This window comes from Sciurus vulgaris, assembly GCF_902686455.1.
Source record: "Sciurus vulgaris genome assembly, chromosome: 16".
Classification (NCBI taxonomy): domain Eukaryota; kingdom Metazoa; phylum Chordata; class Mammalia; order Rodentia; family Sciuridae; genus Sciurus; species Sciurus vulgaris.
Window position 1 is genome coordinate 57,802,808 of NC_136477.1, and position 17,954 is coordinate 57,820,761.

Genomic DNA, 17,954 nt, shown 5'->3' on the forward strand with positions numbered 1-17,954 from the left:
CGCACGCTTGTGATCCCAGCAGCTTGGGAGGCTGAGGCAGGAGGATTGCAAGTTCAAAGCCAGCTTCAGCCACTTAGTGAGGCCCTAAGCAACTCAGTGAGACCCTGTTTCTAAATAAAATATGAAAAAGGGCTGGGGATGTGGCTGAGTGGTTAAGTGCCCCTGGGTTCAATCCCTGGTAAAAAAAAAAAAAAAAAAAAGGAAAAAGAAAAGAAAAAAATTTAAATTCTCCAAACAATCCTAAGATGTAAGTAGTACTGGTGCTGGTGTTCCCATTTTACAGATGAGAGAAGTGAGTCATGCAGAAGGTGATAATTACCCTATGAACCCAAAGCTAGCCTGGAAGCAGCAGAGCTGGGCTTCTAACCCTGACTATTTGGCTGCAGAGCTGATGGAAGTAACTGCTGAGCTCTAAGACACCAAGGACATACCAATGGAACCAGCAAGGAGAGAAAAGAGCAACAGGGTTGAATGAGAACCAAGAGTGGAGAACGCCAAGGGAACAAGAGGATGTGCCACAGTGGATAGAGGATCAGTCAAAGTGACGACAATTCCTGGGCACTGACACCATAAATGATGATGTGGGACATTTCATGACTTCTCCATGGAGAACACGGAGCACAGTCCCACAGATGCTGACTGGTCAGGACCCAAGAGACACAGCTGAGAATGGAGGGGGGCAGCCAGGGGAGGAAATGTTGGCCAACTCCCTGGGGGTGGGGGGGGGTGCTCCTTCCCAATAACTTGCATTAAATAAATTTTCATTGTAGTCTATTGATAGCAGTGAACGGGGTCTCTATGAGTTGTCTAAGATTATTTCAGTTCTCTGACGTATTGTGCCATGGAATTATTTATTCTAAGTGAATATCTTTACATTTGATGACTAAAGAGCTTGGGGAAGTGAGCAATTGTTATGAACTCTTCAAATTATGCTCAGGGAAAGGTAAAGCATTTTCATTTTTAGCTTAAAAGGAGGAACTTCTCAGTGAAATTCACCTACACTCATTTAACAGCACTCATTTATTTAGCAGAATTTTTTTTTTCTTTTGGTACCAGGAATTGAACCCAGGGTACTTACCTACTGAGCCACATTCACAGCCCTTTTTTGTAGTTTATCTAGAGAAAGGGTCTTCCTGAGTTGCTTAGGGCCTCACTAAGTTGCTGAGGCTGGCTTTGAACTTGTGATCCTCCTGCCTCGGCCTCCTGAGCTGAAGGGATTACAGGCAGGCGTCACTGTGCCTGATAGTACTTTATAAGAAATTTTGGATTAAGGGGCTGAGGATGCAGCTCAGTGATGGAGCACTTGCCTAGCATGCTCAAGGCACTGGGTTCAATCCCTAACACTGCCTAATAATAATAATAAAAATAAAAATTCTGATTTAAATTAAAAAAAAATAACAGTTGGGGATATTAAAATCTCCATTTTCTATCAGACAGTATTGTATTTCCCTGCATGATCATCGCAAAATTTATGCCATTTTTGTTTTGCAAACAGTGGGGTGCAAGTCATGAGTGGTGGTGCATGCCTGTAATCTCGGCGTCTTGGGAGACTGGGGCACGACACGATTGCAAGTTTGAGGCCAGCCTCAGCCACTCAGCAAGGCCCTAACCAAATTTATTAGACCCTTTTGCAAAACAAAAAGCAAAAATGGGCTGGGGATGTGACTGAGTGGTAAAGCACCCCTGGGTTCAATCCCCAGGATTATAAAAAATAATGGGGTGAGACCGTTCTGTGAAGCTTTCTTTTAAAATTGTTCTGGTGTTACTTTAAAAAAAATCATTTATTATTTAACTTTGCTGCAGATGAGGATATATGGAATACTCGTGAATATGCGTTAATGCGGTGGCGACGGTAAGGCGGTGAAATACAGTACTTGGGGAATAAATAGGACTTGGCACAGGGAGAGGCAGGGAGAAGAGGCTGCTTATTATCCTCAGGAACATAATCAATTTACTTTCCACTTTCGTAAAGGAATTTATAAACTATATCTCATGGGATAATGTTAAAAAAAATAAAAGAAGCTTTAAAAATACACTCGCACAATTCTTCTTCCTCCATGTCCACAGAATAGCTTTCTCCCCGCTCTGCCTGCCCCGCCCCGCCCCCGAAGAAGCACAAGTTCGCTTTCGTCTGATAAATAACACCTAGGGCTTTGCACATAGAAAGTGCCATGGGGTGACATGGGTTGGACTCCAAGTCCAAGCTCTGTCATCAAGAGGCTTTTGAGTCTCAGAATCTTAGCTTTTTTCAGCTGCAACATGGGGTGGTGATCCAGGGCCCCTCCACTCTGTGGGATTGTGGTCAGAACTCAAGCAATAGAGGAAAAGAATTAAAGGAATTAAAAGGAATTACTGTCATTGGACGGTTTTGGTTTTCTTTCTCATACTGACCCTTTAGCTTCCTGCTTGAAGCTGCGGGTCTGAGAAACCACCGAATCCCTGAAGAGAACCCAATGACTGAAGAAGAACCCAAATCATCAGGGAACGCCCGGATGGGTGATTTCTTAACCTAGGGCCCCGTCCCTTCAACGGCAGGCTGCGTGAAATTGTTCCCTTTCCAACTCTAGATCACGTTGGTTATGAAGTCTTTCCAGGCAGAACTTCTAATTCACAGCTTACGAGGTCAGCTCTGCTCCAGGCTCTGGCTGGAGGCAAGTGACCAATGGAAGTCCAAAGGGGTTGGGCGGGTCCAAGTCCATGGCCAATTGGAGCTCAGGTCTCTAAGTGGGCGGGGCCAGGCCTTCCCATCCACACCTTTTCAGGTTAACACCCCCATGTTCTTACAAACTCTATTTTTTCTTTTATGTGTATTTCATTGCATGTGGAAAAGCAATATGGGAGTAGAAAAAAAGGTTTTGGGCCAAATAATGCAGTATGGTTGGAAATGCTTGTGCAGATTTGGCATAAAAATAAACTCTGGGAGAGGCCTGTTGGTGCTTGTTGTTCATTAATATGCTGAAATGATTTCCCCCCCCCCCCCCCCATTTTGAAGGTTCTTTGAGGCTGATTTCTATTCATTTTTTTTTTTTTTTTCTGGGAAAAAGTTAAAATGGGTAGGGAGAGAGGTGTGAGGGGGCAGGATATAGAACTTGTGCAATGTAGAACTTACAAGAAAGCCTACCATTTCTATGGCTCTCTTAATTACATGAGGCTTGGGAGCATCCGTGTCTGTGCTTATCAATTGGTGTCTTAGGAAAAGAGACCTTTAGGGAGGTTTTTCTTCCTATTTGCTAACCTGAATGGTTACCTGAATTCTAGTTGGGGCTATGTGGATGTATGGGGGGCAGGTTCTCTGGGTCACAAAGACATACTATCTGTGAAAATCAAAACACACCAACATACACACGAGTGCAGTTTGTGGTTCTCATATAGAACTTCTCTCTCAGGAATACTTTTTAGCATAAAATGGCATAGTCTATATTTGATAGAGTTACAGGGACAGAACGTACAAATGCATCTGTTTTCTTTTGGGTTTTCAATCAGAGAATCCCTAGGGTAAAACCCATCATCCTAGCTGGGTGTGGTGATGCGTGCCTGTCATCCCAGTTGCTTAGGAGGTTGAGGCAGGAGGATCGTGAGTTCAAAGCCAGCCTCAGCAACTTAGTGAGGACCTGAGCAACTCAGTGAGACCCTGTCTCTAAATAAAATACAAAAAAAAAAAAAAAAAAGGGGGGGGGGGTGGAATGCGGCTCAGTGGTTGAGTGCCCTGAGTTGAATCCCTGGTACCCAAAAAACAAAAACAAAAGAAAACGATGTCCTAGCTGGGGATGGCATTTGATCTGCCAGGATGTAAACTCTAAAGTGAGGACTGAAGCCACCAGGGTCACCTGTGAAACCCTCTATAAACTGGATTTGTGCCCACCAAGGAGTAAGTGCCTGGTAAATGTTGATTTAAGAAGAGCAAGTGTGTGGCTTCATGGCCCTGAGGGTGGGCAGGTACCTGGCTGGGGGTCGGTGTAATCCACTGTGTAGCCATCCAGTTGTAGAAGTTCCTGAGGCTCAGCTTTCTTCTCGCGATAACTGCACATGGCAAACGTGTACTGACTAACCTGGGAAGGAAAAGCAGATTGTGAGGTTGTTCCTTTAAAGCCCACCTGCCCCAGAGGGACCCTCCCCATTTGACCTCAGCCTCTCCCCTGAGGCTCTGAACTCAGTAGCTAGGCTCAGATCATGTTTGGCCACCTTATGGTGATTTTAAGCAAGTTCCTTAACCTCTCTTGTCCCCTGTAACCTCACCTCTAGATTGGTTCTAATCTTAGCATCTACTACACTGGCTTATGGTGAGGATCAAATGGGTTCACACATGCTTTAGAATCTGTTCTGGGCACTTAGAAAGTACCTCAGAAGAGTACACTGTTATCATTATTGCTGTTCTAATTATGCCTGAATTAAGATACATGCAGTTGCCTTTGTTTTTTGAAGAGGGGTGATAACGAGGATTGAACTCAGGGGCACTCGACCATTGAGCTACATCCCCAGCCCTCTTTTGTATTTTATTTAGAGACAGGGTCTCACTGAGTTGCTTAGTGCCTCACTTTTGCTGAGGTTGGCTTTGAACTCATGATCCTCCTGCCTCAGCCTCCTGAACCGCTGGGATCACAGGTGTGTGCCACCACACCTGGTTACCCTAATTGCTATTTTGTGGAGCAAAGCTGGTCGGATGGAGGTGATCTGTAGCTTCTCCCTAAGATGATCATGGCCCTGTCTGAGGCTGCCACGCTTGCAGACGTAAGGTAAAACATTGGTTTACGCCTTATTAAAAAGCATTTTATGTGTGCATTTTATGTGTCCTCGGCATCGAGCTCTGCGGGTCTTTTTCTGCTCGCACTCTCACTGGAGGAGCTCTCTGGGCTGCTTCGGACAGTCTTCCCTTCATTTCAGACAAGTACGGTTGTGACATGCTGTCACAAGCAATGAGCGCTCCATCGCTAGGTGCCGGTCACAGTGGAGCAATCCCCAGCCCCCGACGGCACGGCCGCTGTCACTGGTGCCTTAAGTGGCAGCCCTCACTCTACCAACGGGGGCAGCATCCCTGCCAGCGCAGGGTGGGCGCGCCAGGCTGCGGGCCCACCTTCAGGACCCCGTGGTCATGTCACGGTGCATCCAGACCCAGCCTGGATACTTGGCGTCTCTCCCTCTGGTTCACGGGAAAGCAAGCGCCCCCCAGCTGGAGGGTAAGCTCGCAGGCACGGTTACCAGCCACGGATGTCAGATGTCACCCCTTTATTCAAAGAGACATTTTCTAAGTGAACTTTGATCCCAGCTGGGGACAATTTTAGTCTCCTCTATGGTGAGGTTAGTCTTTTATTTAAAAAAATTAAAAAAAAAATTAAATGACTCTCAAGACCTATAAGCATCTCCCAGGCTGTCGGTTCTTGAAGTTCACGGTGCAAGAGGAAAGGTGTTCTCAAAAAGCCGTTCCGGTGGGTTGGTTTGTCTGTTGCTGCCCTCTGTTGGTTCCTGATGAAAACTTTACCTTCCCCTTCAACTTTGCTTATACTGTGCCGGATTCGCAGAATCGGTTCCTGACATCGTCAAGACTTTGCTGGGTCCTAAGGGCAACAGGTCAGATCCTGAAGAGTCGTTTCGTAAGGGAACCTGTATTAATTTTCTGTAATAAACAGAACGACCGACAATATCCCCTGCTTCTAAAATGCAAAGCACGCAGGACTGGACTCCCAGCCCAGCTCCATGACCTGTCCCTCCTCGCAGCCCCCGAGTTCCCTAGGGATCTGTATCTGTATCTTCTTATTGCTTGAGAAGTAGGGAACTTTCTGGACGCGCAACATAAGCATTTATGTAAGCAGTTTGCTTGAGTTTTGCATGAATGTTCTAATATTGTGTAGCTCAGCAGGTGTATTTGCCTAGTAGATTATAAGTGCTTTCAAGGTGGGGGGGGACCCTGGATTCATGCCTCTTGGTTCTCTTTACACCCCATGAGCAAAGTTTACCTTATATTGGGCATTCCCTAATTACATCCGATTGGTTCTAGAGAGGTATGGGCAATCCGATGAAGTTTCCCCTGAAGTTAAATGTCACTCCAAGCATAGTCCCTGGGGATTCCAACCTGTGACTGGTCCTCCAGAGAGCAGACTGATGGATTACCGGCAGGCTGGTGATCATAGATGCTGCAGCAGTGGTTCAGTGGGGATTTTTGCCTGGTATTTCATCAGGTGACATGAGAGACGATATAGTTCATTAATGTGATTAGTCAGGGAGGTGCTGATATTCACTTGAGATCAGAAAAAATATCACAACAGAAGGATGTTATTACAAAATTCCTGCATTTACTATTGCTGCACTGCTAGGGCTGATTCCTCTTTGGATTTCGTGGCTGGCTTCTTGTCCTGCTGTCTGCTGCTGCCCTCTTCTGGCTATGCTGTGAAGTCACGCCTGGCCAACTGGGTTTGATTTCTTTGGAAATATGAGTTGGCTTACTAAAAACGTTTTTGTTTTTGTTTTTTAAACTGAGGATCTGGCAATTTATGAAATAAAGGAGGGGAGAATGTTCTTTGACTCATTCTAATTGTCGCAAGTTTGGGGGAACCTTCTTTCTTTCTAGAGTACTTGAAGGGAGGGGGCATAACAAAGACTTGGGAACTTCTGCTTTTCAAACTTCTATAAGACCCCACTAAGTGGAAGGTATTTCCAGTGAAGAGCATACTTTTCTGTCACAGTACAAGTTTTAAAAATTGTATTTTGATGAAAGATTAACAGGACAGCACCGGTGGCACGGCAGAGCCTAGAATGCATCTTAGAAGTCGGAAAGTCAGCCACCCCTGTCCAAGAGGCTGACAGGAAGAGCGAGGGAGCTCAGAGGTGAGCAAACTGTCTGACAGGGCCCCTTAGAGAGAGGGCTTAAAGGACGAGGCTTTTGACACACCACTGGGATTTTCAGCTGTATATTACTTCTCGTGGAATCAAGGATGGGGGAGTTAGGACCTTCTCTTTTGTGGGGGGGATTGAACTCAGGGACACTTAACCACGGAGACATATCCCCAGCCCTCTTTTTGCATTTTATTTAAAGAAGGGTCTCACTGAGTTGCTTAGGGCCTCACAAAATTGCTGAGGCTGGCTTTGATCCTCCTGCCTCAGCCTCCCAAGCCGCTGGGATTACAGGCATGTGTAATCTTTCTTTAATCTTTCTGGTACTGGGGATGGGATCACTGAGGGGTGTTCCACCACTGAATTACATCCCCAGTCCTTTTTATTTTTTATTTATTTTGGTGGGGGAACTCCCTCACTCTCCCTGTCAGCCTCTTGGACATGGGTGGCTGACTTTCCGACTTCTAAGATGCATCCAGGTTTCTTTATTTGAAGGAATGGTACAAATTACAGCACTTAAGTGGATGTTTTGGTACAGTTTGTAGAAAAGGTAAAGGTAACACCAATAGGCATACGCTGCCTTGATGACCAGGGAGGTTATTCTGTGGCTATAGGAAAGTCAGTCTAAGGCTTAGTGCTCAGTATCACTGTCTCCCAGGGTGTGCTTGTGTTATGGTCTAGATATGAGGTGATATGAGATCCAGTTAAGTCCTAGTGGGGATTAACTGAGTGGTGACTGGAGGCACATGGGGTGTGGCTGGGGGAGGTGGGCACTGGGGGCGTGGCTTTGGGGGCATGGCCTTGGGGGCGTGGCTTGGGGTATATATCTGTATCTGGAGAGTGGAGTCTCTCTGCTTTCTGATCACCATGTGAGCTGCTTCCCTCCACCACACTCTTCTGCCATGATGTTCAGCCTCACCTTGAGCCCTGAGGAATGGAGCCTGCAGTCTATGGACTGAGACCTCTGAAACCGTCGTGAACCCCAGAAATAAACTTTTCCTCCTTATGATAGTTCTTGTGAGGTTTTTTTGGGTCGCAGCAGCAAAAAAAGCTGATTAAAACGAGATTGTCAAAGAGATATCCTGCCACGCTAGATTCTGGGGCGCCCATCTCGCACAAGTGGGTTACGTGGTCAACCCCTTTCTTTGATGGATGTCACCTGCTCATTCAGGTAAGGCTTCTCAATGAAGTCACAAAAAGTGGGGGTCATTTTTGTCAGTGGCCAGTTTGTGCAGTCCCCGCAGGGATTGGTTGACACATCTTTCCAAGGGTAAAGCACATTCCCTTGCATTCAGCCAACTCTCCCAGGCATCACGACCTGGTTTCTTGACATCCAGAAGGCAGAGTCGACCACCTGGTGGGTTCCCTCCTTGGTTCTGCAGCTCCATCAGCATGTGAAATATATGGCAAAGTTCTTCAAAGCCACATCATCAGAGTCTGAGTAGTACAACATGGACGAGTAGGAGGCTTAGAGCTCCAGGTGGATCTGGAAGTTGATGGTGGCCTCTGGGTTCCAGTGGCAGGTCTGGCACACCTGCAAGGTGGTCCTAGTTGGTAGCTGCGTGGGGCTGGAGTGGCAGCACACACCTTAGGGGCTGTTCAAGGGTGCTGAGCAGAGGTGGCAAAAGGCTGCTGGCTCTGAGCAACTGGAGGGAGTGTGATTGAGCACCAGGTTCTGTCCAAGCACTGCTTAAGCCAGAAACCACAGTGACTCTCAAGGAAGCACATCTCTTTATTCTTTATTTAATTTTTTAAATTTTGAGATAAGGTCTCGCTGAGTTGCTGAGGGCCTCGCTAAATTGCTGAGGCCAACCTCAAACTTGCTGTCCTCCTGTTTCAGCCTCCCAAGCCACTGGAATTACAGATGTGTGCCACTGCACCTGGCTGGCTGTTGGGACTTCTGAGGGAATGGTCATGAAGGTTTAATGTAAAGGTGGCTGGACCCCTGATACACAGGAAACCCTTTGGCTCTGTGCTAGGTGCCCGGGGTCGGGAAAGTTACCAATAGGCAGTCTTTAAGTCAGACCAATTGAATCAGCTTCCCAGGTCAGGAGGCTGGGTCCTGCCTCAGGGTAGAGTGCATGAGCATGCTTGGTTGCCACATCAAATAAATGAACAAATGAATGAATAAAAAGCAAAACAAATTCAGGTCAGGGTGGGTTTTAAGATTCTACATTTTTTGCCTCCCAAGCACAAGGCCCTGAGTTCAATCCCCAGTACCGCAAAAAAAAAAAAAAAAAAAAAAGATTCTACATTTTTCATAACTATCGCACACATTTCTTTTCTTTTTGTACTGGGGATTGAACCCAAGGGTGCTTAACTACACTGAGCTACATCCTCAGCCCTTTTTATTTTTTACTTTGAAACAGGGTCTTGCTAAGTTACTGAGGGCCTTACTAAGTTGCTGAGGCTGACTTTGAACTTAGATCCTCCCGTCTCAGCCTTCTGAGCTGCTGGGATTACATCTCAGATGTTTCTTAATGTATACTTATATTTGAGATTCACTGTTCTAACACATAGGATCTATTCAAAACCTTTGAGGTTGCCTCAGAGTTTCAAGTGTATTTATCAAATACAGTCCAGTTGTGAGACAAGAAGATTGGCCCTTTCTTGTCTCTGACTGTTTCTTCCCCTTCCTCCTACCATCTAGATAAGACTGAAATGCTTGGGTGTACAACCTAACAATAGAATACATGTTTCCTCAATTCCCTTTCCTTGCTTTTTCCACTATTCTTTGAAAATTTATCTGCTGTTGCTTTTACTGACTCTGGTTACTAGTTTGCCCAAAGTTCACATACATATATTTTAGAAAAGTAAATACTTAGGTATCGAGTTTGATGCGGGAAAATAAAGATGCAAAAACCCAGACAGGATTCCAGTCCTTATGTCAAGTACAGATGCTAATCACATTATTTCAGACATGTGTTATTTTAATAGTGGCAAGTAATAACAAGAGAGGCCCAGGGTACTGTGAGACCTGGTACCACCTACTTGGTAGGTGGACAAGGTACTCATGAGGAAGGTGACTGACTGAGCCAAGATTTGAAGATGGGCAAATTTTGATGGTATGAAGCACCCAACTGCTGGGGACTAAGGACCATTTGTAATGTGAGGTGGTTGTGAACAAAAGATTATGATATCTCAATCCCAGACTCCTGACTGACGTCAAGAAGGCCATCTGGTGTGGTAGAAGAAGCATATTTTTGGAATTATACAGACTGGATTTGATTTTCAGACCCATTAACTTTCTATAGCTGTGTAACCCCAGACAGTCCACATAATTTTGCTGGGACACAGTTTCATGATCTTTAAATGGATACCACTTTTTGGTGGTGCTGGGGATCAAATCCAGGGCCTTGTGCATGCTGGGCAAGTGCTCTACCACTGAGCTTCTCCCCCAGGCCTCTATGGGCCACTTCTTAACTTTTAGGAGTGCACACAGAGACTGTGCATTTCTCTTTGGCAACTGAATCCTTAGTTTTCTTGGTAAACCACCCTTTTTTCCTACTTTCAGTCCAAGTGATTTGTGTGGGGCAAACTATACCTCTAGGGTCAGGCAGGGTGGGTGGGTCATGTGGCCAAGGCCTGGCCAATCAGCCTCCTTATCTCCTTGGTTGCAGTGATTGGTGCAGGGATGGGCACATGATCACACCTGGGCCAATGAGAGTTCACTCAGGGCCTGTGTGTAGGCTTTCTAGGCAAAGGAAGCTTTCCTTATTCTAGGACTGCTTTTATAGATAGACCAAGTCTTGATGTCATTACCTGATCCCTGGACCTAGACAAGCCAGAAGACTGGTCGATTGTTAATTAATACAGGTTTTCTCCTTTTTTTTTTCTTTCTTTCACCTTGGATGGTGCTGGGGCCTGACCCATGCTAGGAAAGCTCTTTACTACTGATCTACATCACCAGCCCTGATGTCAATGATTTTTGACATTGGCAACCAGAATATAAATATAAATGCTGTTTAGGGCAGTTGTGAAGTCGAGTAGCCAAAAAATAAGCATTCATTCAGTTAGAAATCCCTCAGCTGCTTATGTGTCTTATAATACATTTTTGTGGCTAGCTTATTTTAATACTGTATTCTCCATATAATATCAAACTCTGCTGTATTCCCAGGAATGTGAAATCATCCAACTATATTTTATCTCATTCAAATCTAGCATCTTTTCTGAAAGCTGGAATAGTCAAGTGTTTTTAGTCATCTACCCTGTAGGAAATCAGAAAGAGAGGATGTGGGTTTAGGGGCCACACTGCTTTATGTGATGCAAAGTAGGGAGTCGAGAACACTATACATGCATAAATCTCTTTGGGCACCAGCCCCATCTTAAGCCTTAATTATGGAAGGCACTGGCTCTTAGAGGACCTGTGTTAGAGGACCACTTGACCACTTGATCCTCAGTCTCCCATAATGTGAAATCAGGGAAATACTTGTCCTCACTATAGTGCAGAAGATGTGTGAAGACCAGCTTGTTGAATGCTTTGTAAACCATGAGGGAACAGATAAATGTAAGTGATTATTAGAAGAAACTTAGCACATTATGGTTTGATAGTGCTATCATGGGGGAAAAAATGTCCCAGGAATACTTTGGAGACCAACAAAAAACTGATATTCATCAGAAATCTTTTGAACAGAGAAGAAAAACAGTAAAAAAATATAGAGGAGAGGTGAGACTTTCTGGCCTGTGTTTCACCTCTTCCACATCTAGCTATCAAGTGTAGCTCCATAGAATCAGCAGTTTTATTATTACCAATGATTTGATCACATTAGCGTTAATAGCAATGATAATCAATGTGTTTGACCCTTGCCATACCCTTGCAGATTCAGAATGTGTCCCCAGCAATTTCTTGTCCCATTTAGAAGGGTCCCATTCTTTTCAGACTACTCCAAAATAATTTTTATCCCTGTCCTTCAAAATGAGAATTACTGCTTGGGTTCAACACCCCTCTGAAGATGTCCTTTTTCCCTAGCTAGAGGGATCCCCCTTATCATCCATCATTTCCTTCTCCTAGTAGTAGCAATAGGAGAAGAACTCATATAGGGAGAATTTAAATCGTTGTATGTAACAAACACTAAAGTGGACTGTGTGTGTGTGTTGGGCAGAGGGATGGAGGATGACATTGGGGGATACTGATACTAGATGTCCTCTCTTTCTTTTAGGGGTTTCAAACAATTTCCCTTGTATCAAATTTAATGTATAAAGTCATAAGTATTTTGGATAATGTGGGTTGCTAACTCTATAAAATAGATTCCATAAGACTGAACATCTGAATTAAGAGGAACAAAAATGCAGAAAGTCACTTGGGTCAATATCCTTTCTGTTTCATAGTTTTTTTTATAGTGTCCTGCCAACAGAAATCCTGCCAAGGCTGCCTGGGGAGGTGAGGGCAGATTTAGGGGAGTCTGCTCCCTTCCCCGCTTCCACACTTTCTCTCAGATTTGACCAGACTGGGTCTTTTAGTTTCACTTTAGCATTTGAGTGTCAGTGTCTGGATGTGGCTAAAAAAGAAAAAAAAAAAAAAAAAAGACTAGAAATCATTGTTATGTCCAACTAATGATATTCTTCCCTGCATGCCATTATTGGGTACCTATCTTCACTGCCTGGACTGCCATTCATTTTTCAAACAACCTGACCCATTTTTGCTTCCTCTGATTTGGGCCAGGATTGGTGACCTTGAACTTGTCTCCTGTAGCAGTGTTGGCAACTGAGGTGTTTCAAAGGGAGTGGGGTTTTTTTTTTTTTTTCTTCTCTTTATCATTTTGATAGAGTGCTTTTGAATTGTGGGTCACATAAATTGGGGAGAAGGAAAAAATGGAAAATTTCCCAAAATAACATAGGCAGTATTTTTTAGGTAGGCCATCAAAATTACATGTAGGCATTGTTGCAATAAATAAATTGGACAGGGATGGAAACGGAAGACCTGAGTTCTCATACTGGCTCCCCATTAGCTTGGAGATGATGGGGCTGTCATGTCACCTCTACAGGTCACTGAGGCTGTCAGGGAGGAATTTGATTTAGGTTGAAATGGAATATTTAATCTGGAGGATAGAGCCACCCAATGCACTCAATAGCTCTTTAAAATGAATCAGAGTCAGACTTTGCATGAAAAAAAACTCACAAAATCCTGAAATTCGTCTCTTCCGCCTTTCTAGGAAAACCGCCGAGCCTTAGATGCCCTTTTATGATTTTCAGAAGTGAGCACACAGCTTGCTTTTGAGCTACTGTGTGATTCTCATCTTCTCTTGGAGGAAGGCTCAGTGTGAAGGCCCTAAAACATCTGTGTTCCAGTTGCACAGCCTAAAAAAAAAGAAAATCATTCTCTCCTTCTTGGTCCAGCACAGATTGCACAGACACGGCTTTGCTGAGATTTTTGGCTCATTTCCTCTTGCTGTTTTCCTAAAGAGTTTCCCCTTCTAAAGTCTCTTCCAAAGTAAGAGATCGGCGATGTCTTCTAAGCACTTTGTCATTGTGAAGATTCTGGGTGGAAAGTCACGTGTCCAGTGGCCTCAGGATGGAGGGGAGATTCATGTCATGGGGCAAGGGCCACTCGTCCACTTTCTCTGGGACAAGATAGCTCACCCTCTGTCCAGGTCACATGCTCTCTCCTTTCTCAGAACCAGCCTGGCATTGCCTGGCTACTTCTCTCTGTTCCTTTGTCTTTCACCAAACAGTTCCTGGATGCCCGTACCAGCACTGGACTAGGAAGTGTATAGAGGTGTGGTGGCAAAAGAGGGAAGATGAATCAGAAACAGAACTGGTCTTGAAACTGCACAAAGCCTGTTCCGGGAGTCCAGGCACCCTCCCAAGCGATTCTAAGAGGAGGTGCTATGCCAAAAGCTCGGGATGCACCAAGGGGCAAGAATCACCCTATTCAGCATCGCTTCTTTTCATGTGCTCCTGTCTCCCCATTTATACTGGGCTCTCTTTAAAGTGGACACTGGCTGCTTTGGCCTGCCCAGTCATCCTTCTTTTGTACCAGAAACAGTCCACGGGGACCATCAGTCAAAATGCTAAAGTTTCCCCTTGCTAAAAGTTGGGTGCATGACTCACACTGGATTGATCTGTTTATTTTTTATTTTTATTTTTTGTAGTTGTGTATGGACAAAATGCCTTTGTTTGATTTCTTTATTTTTATGTGGTGCTGAGGATCAAACCCAGTACCTCACATACGCTAGGCAAGTGCTCTACCACTGAGCCATAACCCCAGACCTGGTTCAATCTTATTACCTCTGAAATTTGACTCTCCAGCGGAGTGAGGCAGGATAGAATATGGTCAAAACCAATTTGTCCTAGGACCACACTGGTGACACCTGGACTTTGGCCTTTCCAAGAATCCTACATGCCACCTCCAAGCCTTCCAGTACATTCATTTTTTTTTCTTTCTTTTAGTTTTGAACTTAATTAGCTGAGTCTATTTCTACTGTTTGTATAAAAAGAACCCTAACGGATGCCTTGCTGGAAGGGAGACCAGACTTCGTCATTCTCTTCCATGTCCTCTCAATGTGCCCTGTGCAAAGCAGATGCTTGGTAAGTATTGGTGAGTTGATGGATTGACAAAGGGCATCTCAGAATGGAATGTCTTCCATGGCTTAACCAAGGGTCATTTTGGGGGATGTGCATCATTCCAAAATTTTCTTTCTGGCTAATTTGCTTTAAGGTTTTGCTTTACCCTGTAGGAATTATGAAAGCAAAGACTGACTGCCTCTTGCTTATAAGCTGAGAGCTTCATTTTGCTTTAGCAGAATAGCAGATACTTGAGTAGTAGCAGGAGTGGAAATTCAGAGTTGGTGGACCTGTCAAGGTCATTTAGACTGAGAAGGGGGCTGCTTTCTAGTGAGATTTCATGATTGGTAGTACTCTCAATACCAGTCAAGTGACCCAGTAAGCCCCACTTATCACTAAATTACAAGTTGGCTCACTTTGTGACATCTTTCAAAGTACAGCTTACATAAAAATTTTGCAAACCAAAGTATAGCGTAAATACTATGGGGGAGTCTGAAAATGAGAAAGAAATAATGGCAAATTCTTTTGTAACTAAAAAATACTGATGCAAAAAATAAATTTTAAAAAGGACTTTTCAAAGATACACTATTACTATTTCTGGAAAACTTCTGTCTTAAAAACACTCAAGAGAACCAAGATAGTCTTTCTATATTACCTTGTATCACTAATATCAATAGCTGCAACTTCATTTGTATTTCTATCTACAAATGCACAGATGTTCTTCACATTGTCCTTTTTTGGTACTGGGGACTGAACCCAGGAGCACTTAAACACTGAGCCACATCCCCAGCCCTTCTTTATATTTTATTTTGAGACAGGGTCTTGCCAAGTTGCTTAGGGCCTCGCTAAGTTACTGAGGCTGGCTTTGAACTCACGATCCTCCTGCCTCAGCCTCCTGAAATGCTGGGATTACAGGACAGTATTGCTAATAATAACCCACATTTGTCCCTCAAAAGGGGACAATTCTACAAGGGATGAAGCCAGAGCTATATGCACAAATGTGGAAAAATTTCTATAATAGTTTGTGTTAATAACTTGTAGAGACACAGGAAGACTTCTGTTTGCTTTGATCTGGAAAGAAATAGTCTATCAAACATAGTTACGGGGGGTGGTACTGAAGATTTTTGGAAGCCCCAGCACTTAAGAGAGTGAAGTGTTCCCCTGCAGGTAATTCCAAATCAAATGTATTAAATAATGAAATATCTGTTTCAAAATCCAGCTAAATTCTGATTTTTCTCATCATGCTTACTTCTGAGCTTTTAGAAATACCAAATTATTTGAAGACAATGTCAATGTCCCTGCTATCTTAATCAGACATATACTTGCTCCTTTCTGGGGTCCTCCATCCCTGGCAGAGAACTGAGCAGAGAAGGATCTTCTCTACCCTATTTATTTTATAACGTCTGTATTGTTAGAATGTAAAACTAACAGGCTTGCATTGATTTTTTAAAAATGTTAAAGTGATATCAAAAAGGAAAAAGAGCAAGAGGGAGCCTCCTGGGCATTGGAAATGTTCTGTTTCCTTCTTTGAATGGTGTTTATATGGATATATAATCTGTAAAAATTCATCCAGCTAAATGTTTGAGCTTTGTGTCCAGTGTGTAAGCTATACCTCAGTGAAAACGCATTCCTTCCTCCTAGCACATCTTTATCGTGGATAGCTCTTAAGACTGAATTAAAGAGTTACCTGCACCAACACAAAAAACCTTTTCTTCCATCTCTTCCAGACATTCTTACCGATGGCCCATAAATACCTAAGGGAAAGAGAAAGACCAGAGCTGCATTAATGCTTGGCTGAGTACACAGGGGAACACACTTGACCAGGAAGCCTGGCACTCACTCCTTCACTGGGAATGCAGGAACCCAGGAGCAGAATGCAGATTTGGGAGCTCTGGCGTGAGAACAAGGAGTAGTGGGCCTGGTTTGCTTCTAGGTATGGGAGGAACTGTGGTCCATCATCAGACTTGACTCAGATTCCTTGACTGATTCCAGAAAGCACCCTTGAAAACCATCTGGTGACTTAACATGTTGATATGCTGGAAGTCTTTTAGGTAGGGAATTTCCTGAAAGATGTTGTACCCGGTGGGAGTCCGGGTGCGGGGGGAATGTAAAATCTCACAACTCCACCTTTTTCACCTCTTGCCAGGTGTCCTTCAGGAAAACCTTCCCTTGTTATCCTTTGGCAAATGCAAGAAAAGCATATTACAGGAAGGAATTCCATACCAACAAAGGGCTTCTCCCTACTCTTTCCACCCTTCTCCAAATGCTCTTCTATTGATGGAAATTTGTCAATATTTAGAAAAGTAAAAGGAGTGTTAAAAACTACAGAGGCATAGCTCAAAGCACTCTGGAGATTTTTTAAAAAAATTTATTTTATTTGTTCTTTTTAGTTATACATGACAGTAGAATGTATTTTTGACATATTATACTTGCATGGAGTATAGCTTATTCTAATTAGGATCCCATTCTTGTGGTTGGACATGGTGTGGAGTTTCACTGGTCGTGCGTTCATATATGAACATGGGAAAGTGACGTCCCCTTCATTCCACTGTCTTTCCCATTCCCCTCCCCCTCCCTTCCCTTCATTCCCCTTTATCTCATCCAATGAACTTCTTTTCTCCCAGCCACCCTTATTGTGTATTAGCATCTGCATATCAGAACATTTGGTCTTTGGTTCTTTGGGATTGGCTTATTTCAGTTAGAGGAGAGTCTCCAGTTACATCCATTTACTGGCAAATGCCATAGTACTCTGGAGATTTTAAAATCTGTTACTAATTCCTTTGGGAACGACCCCATGGGGCATGTGGATCACTGCACTTGGACCTGGAAGTGATGCAGGAGGTGAGCCTGGCCCCAGGCAGACTCTCCAGATTGAAGGGAGGAGAGCAATCTGGTGATACTTAGATACAACCAAATTCTCAAGTTTCTCAGCTGGCATCACCTGCTAACACACACCAACTGGACAACTTCCAAATCTTCATTCACCTAGAAGCAGACTGAATTTCCATTTTGGAACATATGAAAGAATGCTCCTAAATAAAAATTTGAGGGTTTGACCTATTTTAGGGGCTCTCAGTTGAAAAAAAAATTGTACTCAGAAGTTCAAAGACAGAAATTTGGGAGTCATCCTGGGACCTCTTGTTTCCTCATGCATACTCCTCAGTTTCCAAGTGCAATGGATTTTCTACTTTCTGGAAAGTTCTCCCTCCTGGAAAGCTCCTCCCCTACTCAGTCTTCCACTTTCCACATCTACTATTCTAGTCCCAACCCACACTTTTTGCTTCCATGGACAATAAGATGATCCTCTTAATTGGTTTCAGGTACACAGGAATGATTTCCATCCAGCTCCTGGCCATTAGACAGAGCCCACCATCTGCAAATTCTCTTACACCTTTTCCCTGTGGAAACTTCCTCAGTGGGTCTCCCCTGTCCACATGCAAGGACCCCAAATTATGGCCTCTTACTTTCCACTCTCATGATTTGACCCACATTTGTCTACCTATTATATGACTTACTTGATACTTTTCTTTAAATTGACTTACCTAACATGAACTGATTTATTTTGAAAGAAAACATATAGTATAGACTTGACACACTACATAGCATACATGAGAATTCACGAGTTC

The 17,954-nt window shown here is 43.8% G+C and overlaps 1 protein-coding gene across 9 annotated transcripts in view; it reads right to left on the minus strand.

Moving 5' to 3' along the window:
* Positions 1-17,954, minus strand: part of CADPS (calcium dependent secretion activator) — a 483,924-nt gene that overhangs the window by 162,038 nt on the left and 303,932 nt on the right. For all 9 annotated transcript variants that reach the window (XM_079114383.1, XM_079114382.1, XM_079114375.1 and 6 more), the window contains exons 9-10: positions 16,016-16,082; positions 3,941-4,049 (exon numbers count right to left, since the gene is read on the minus strand). In XM_079114383.1, the coding sequence (XP_078970509.1) occupies positions 3,941-4,049; positions 16,016-16,082 (176 nt within the window). The remainder of the gene's footprint in view (positions 1-3,940; positions 4,050-16,015; positions 16,083-17,954) is intronic.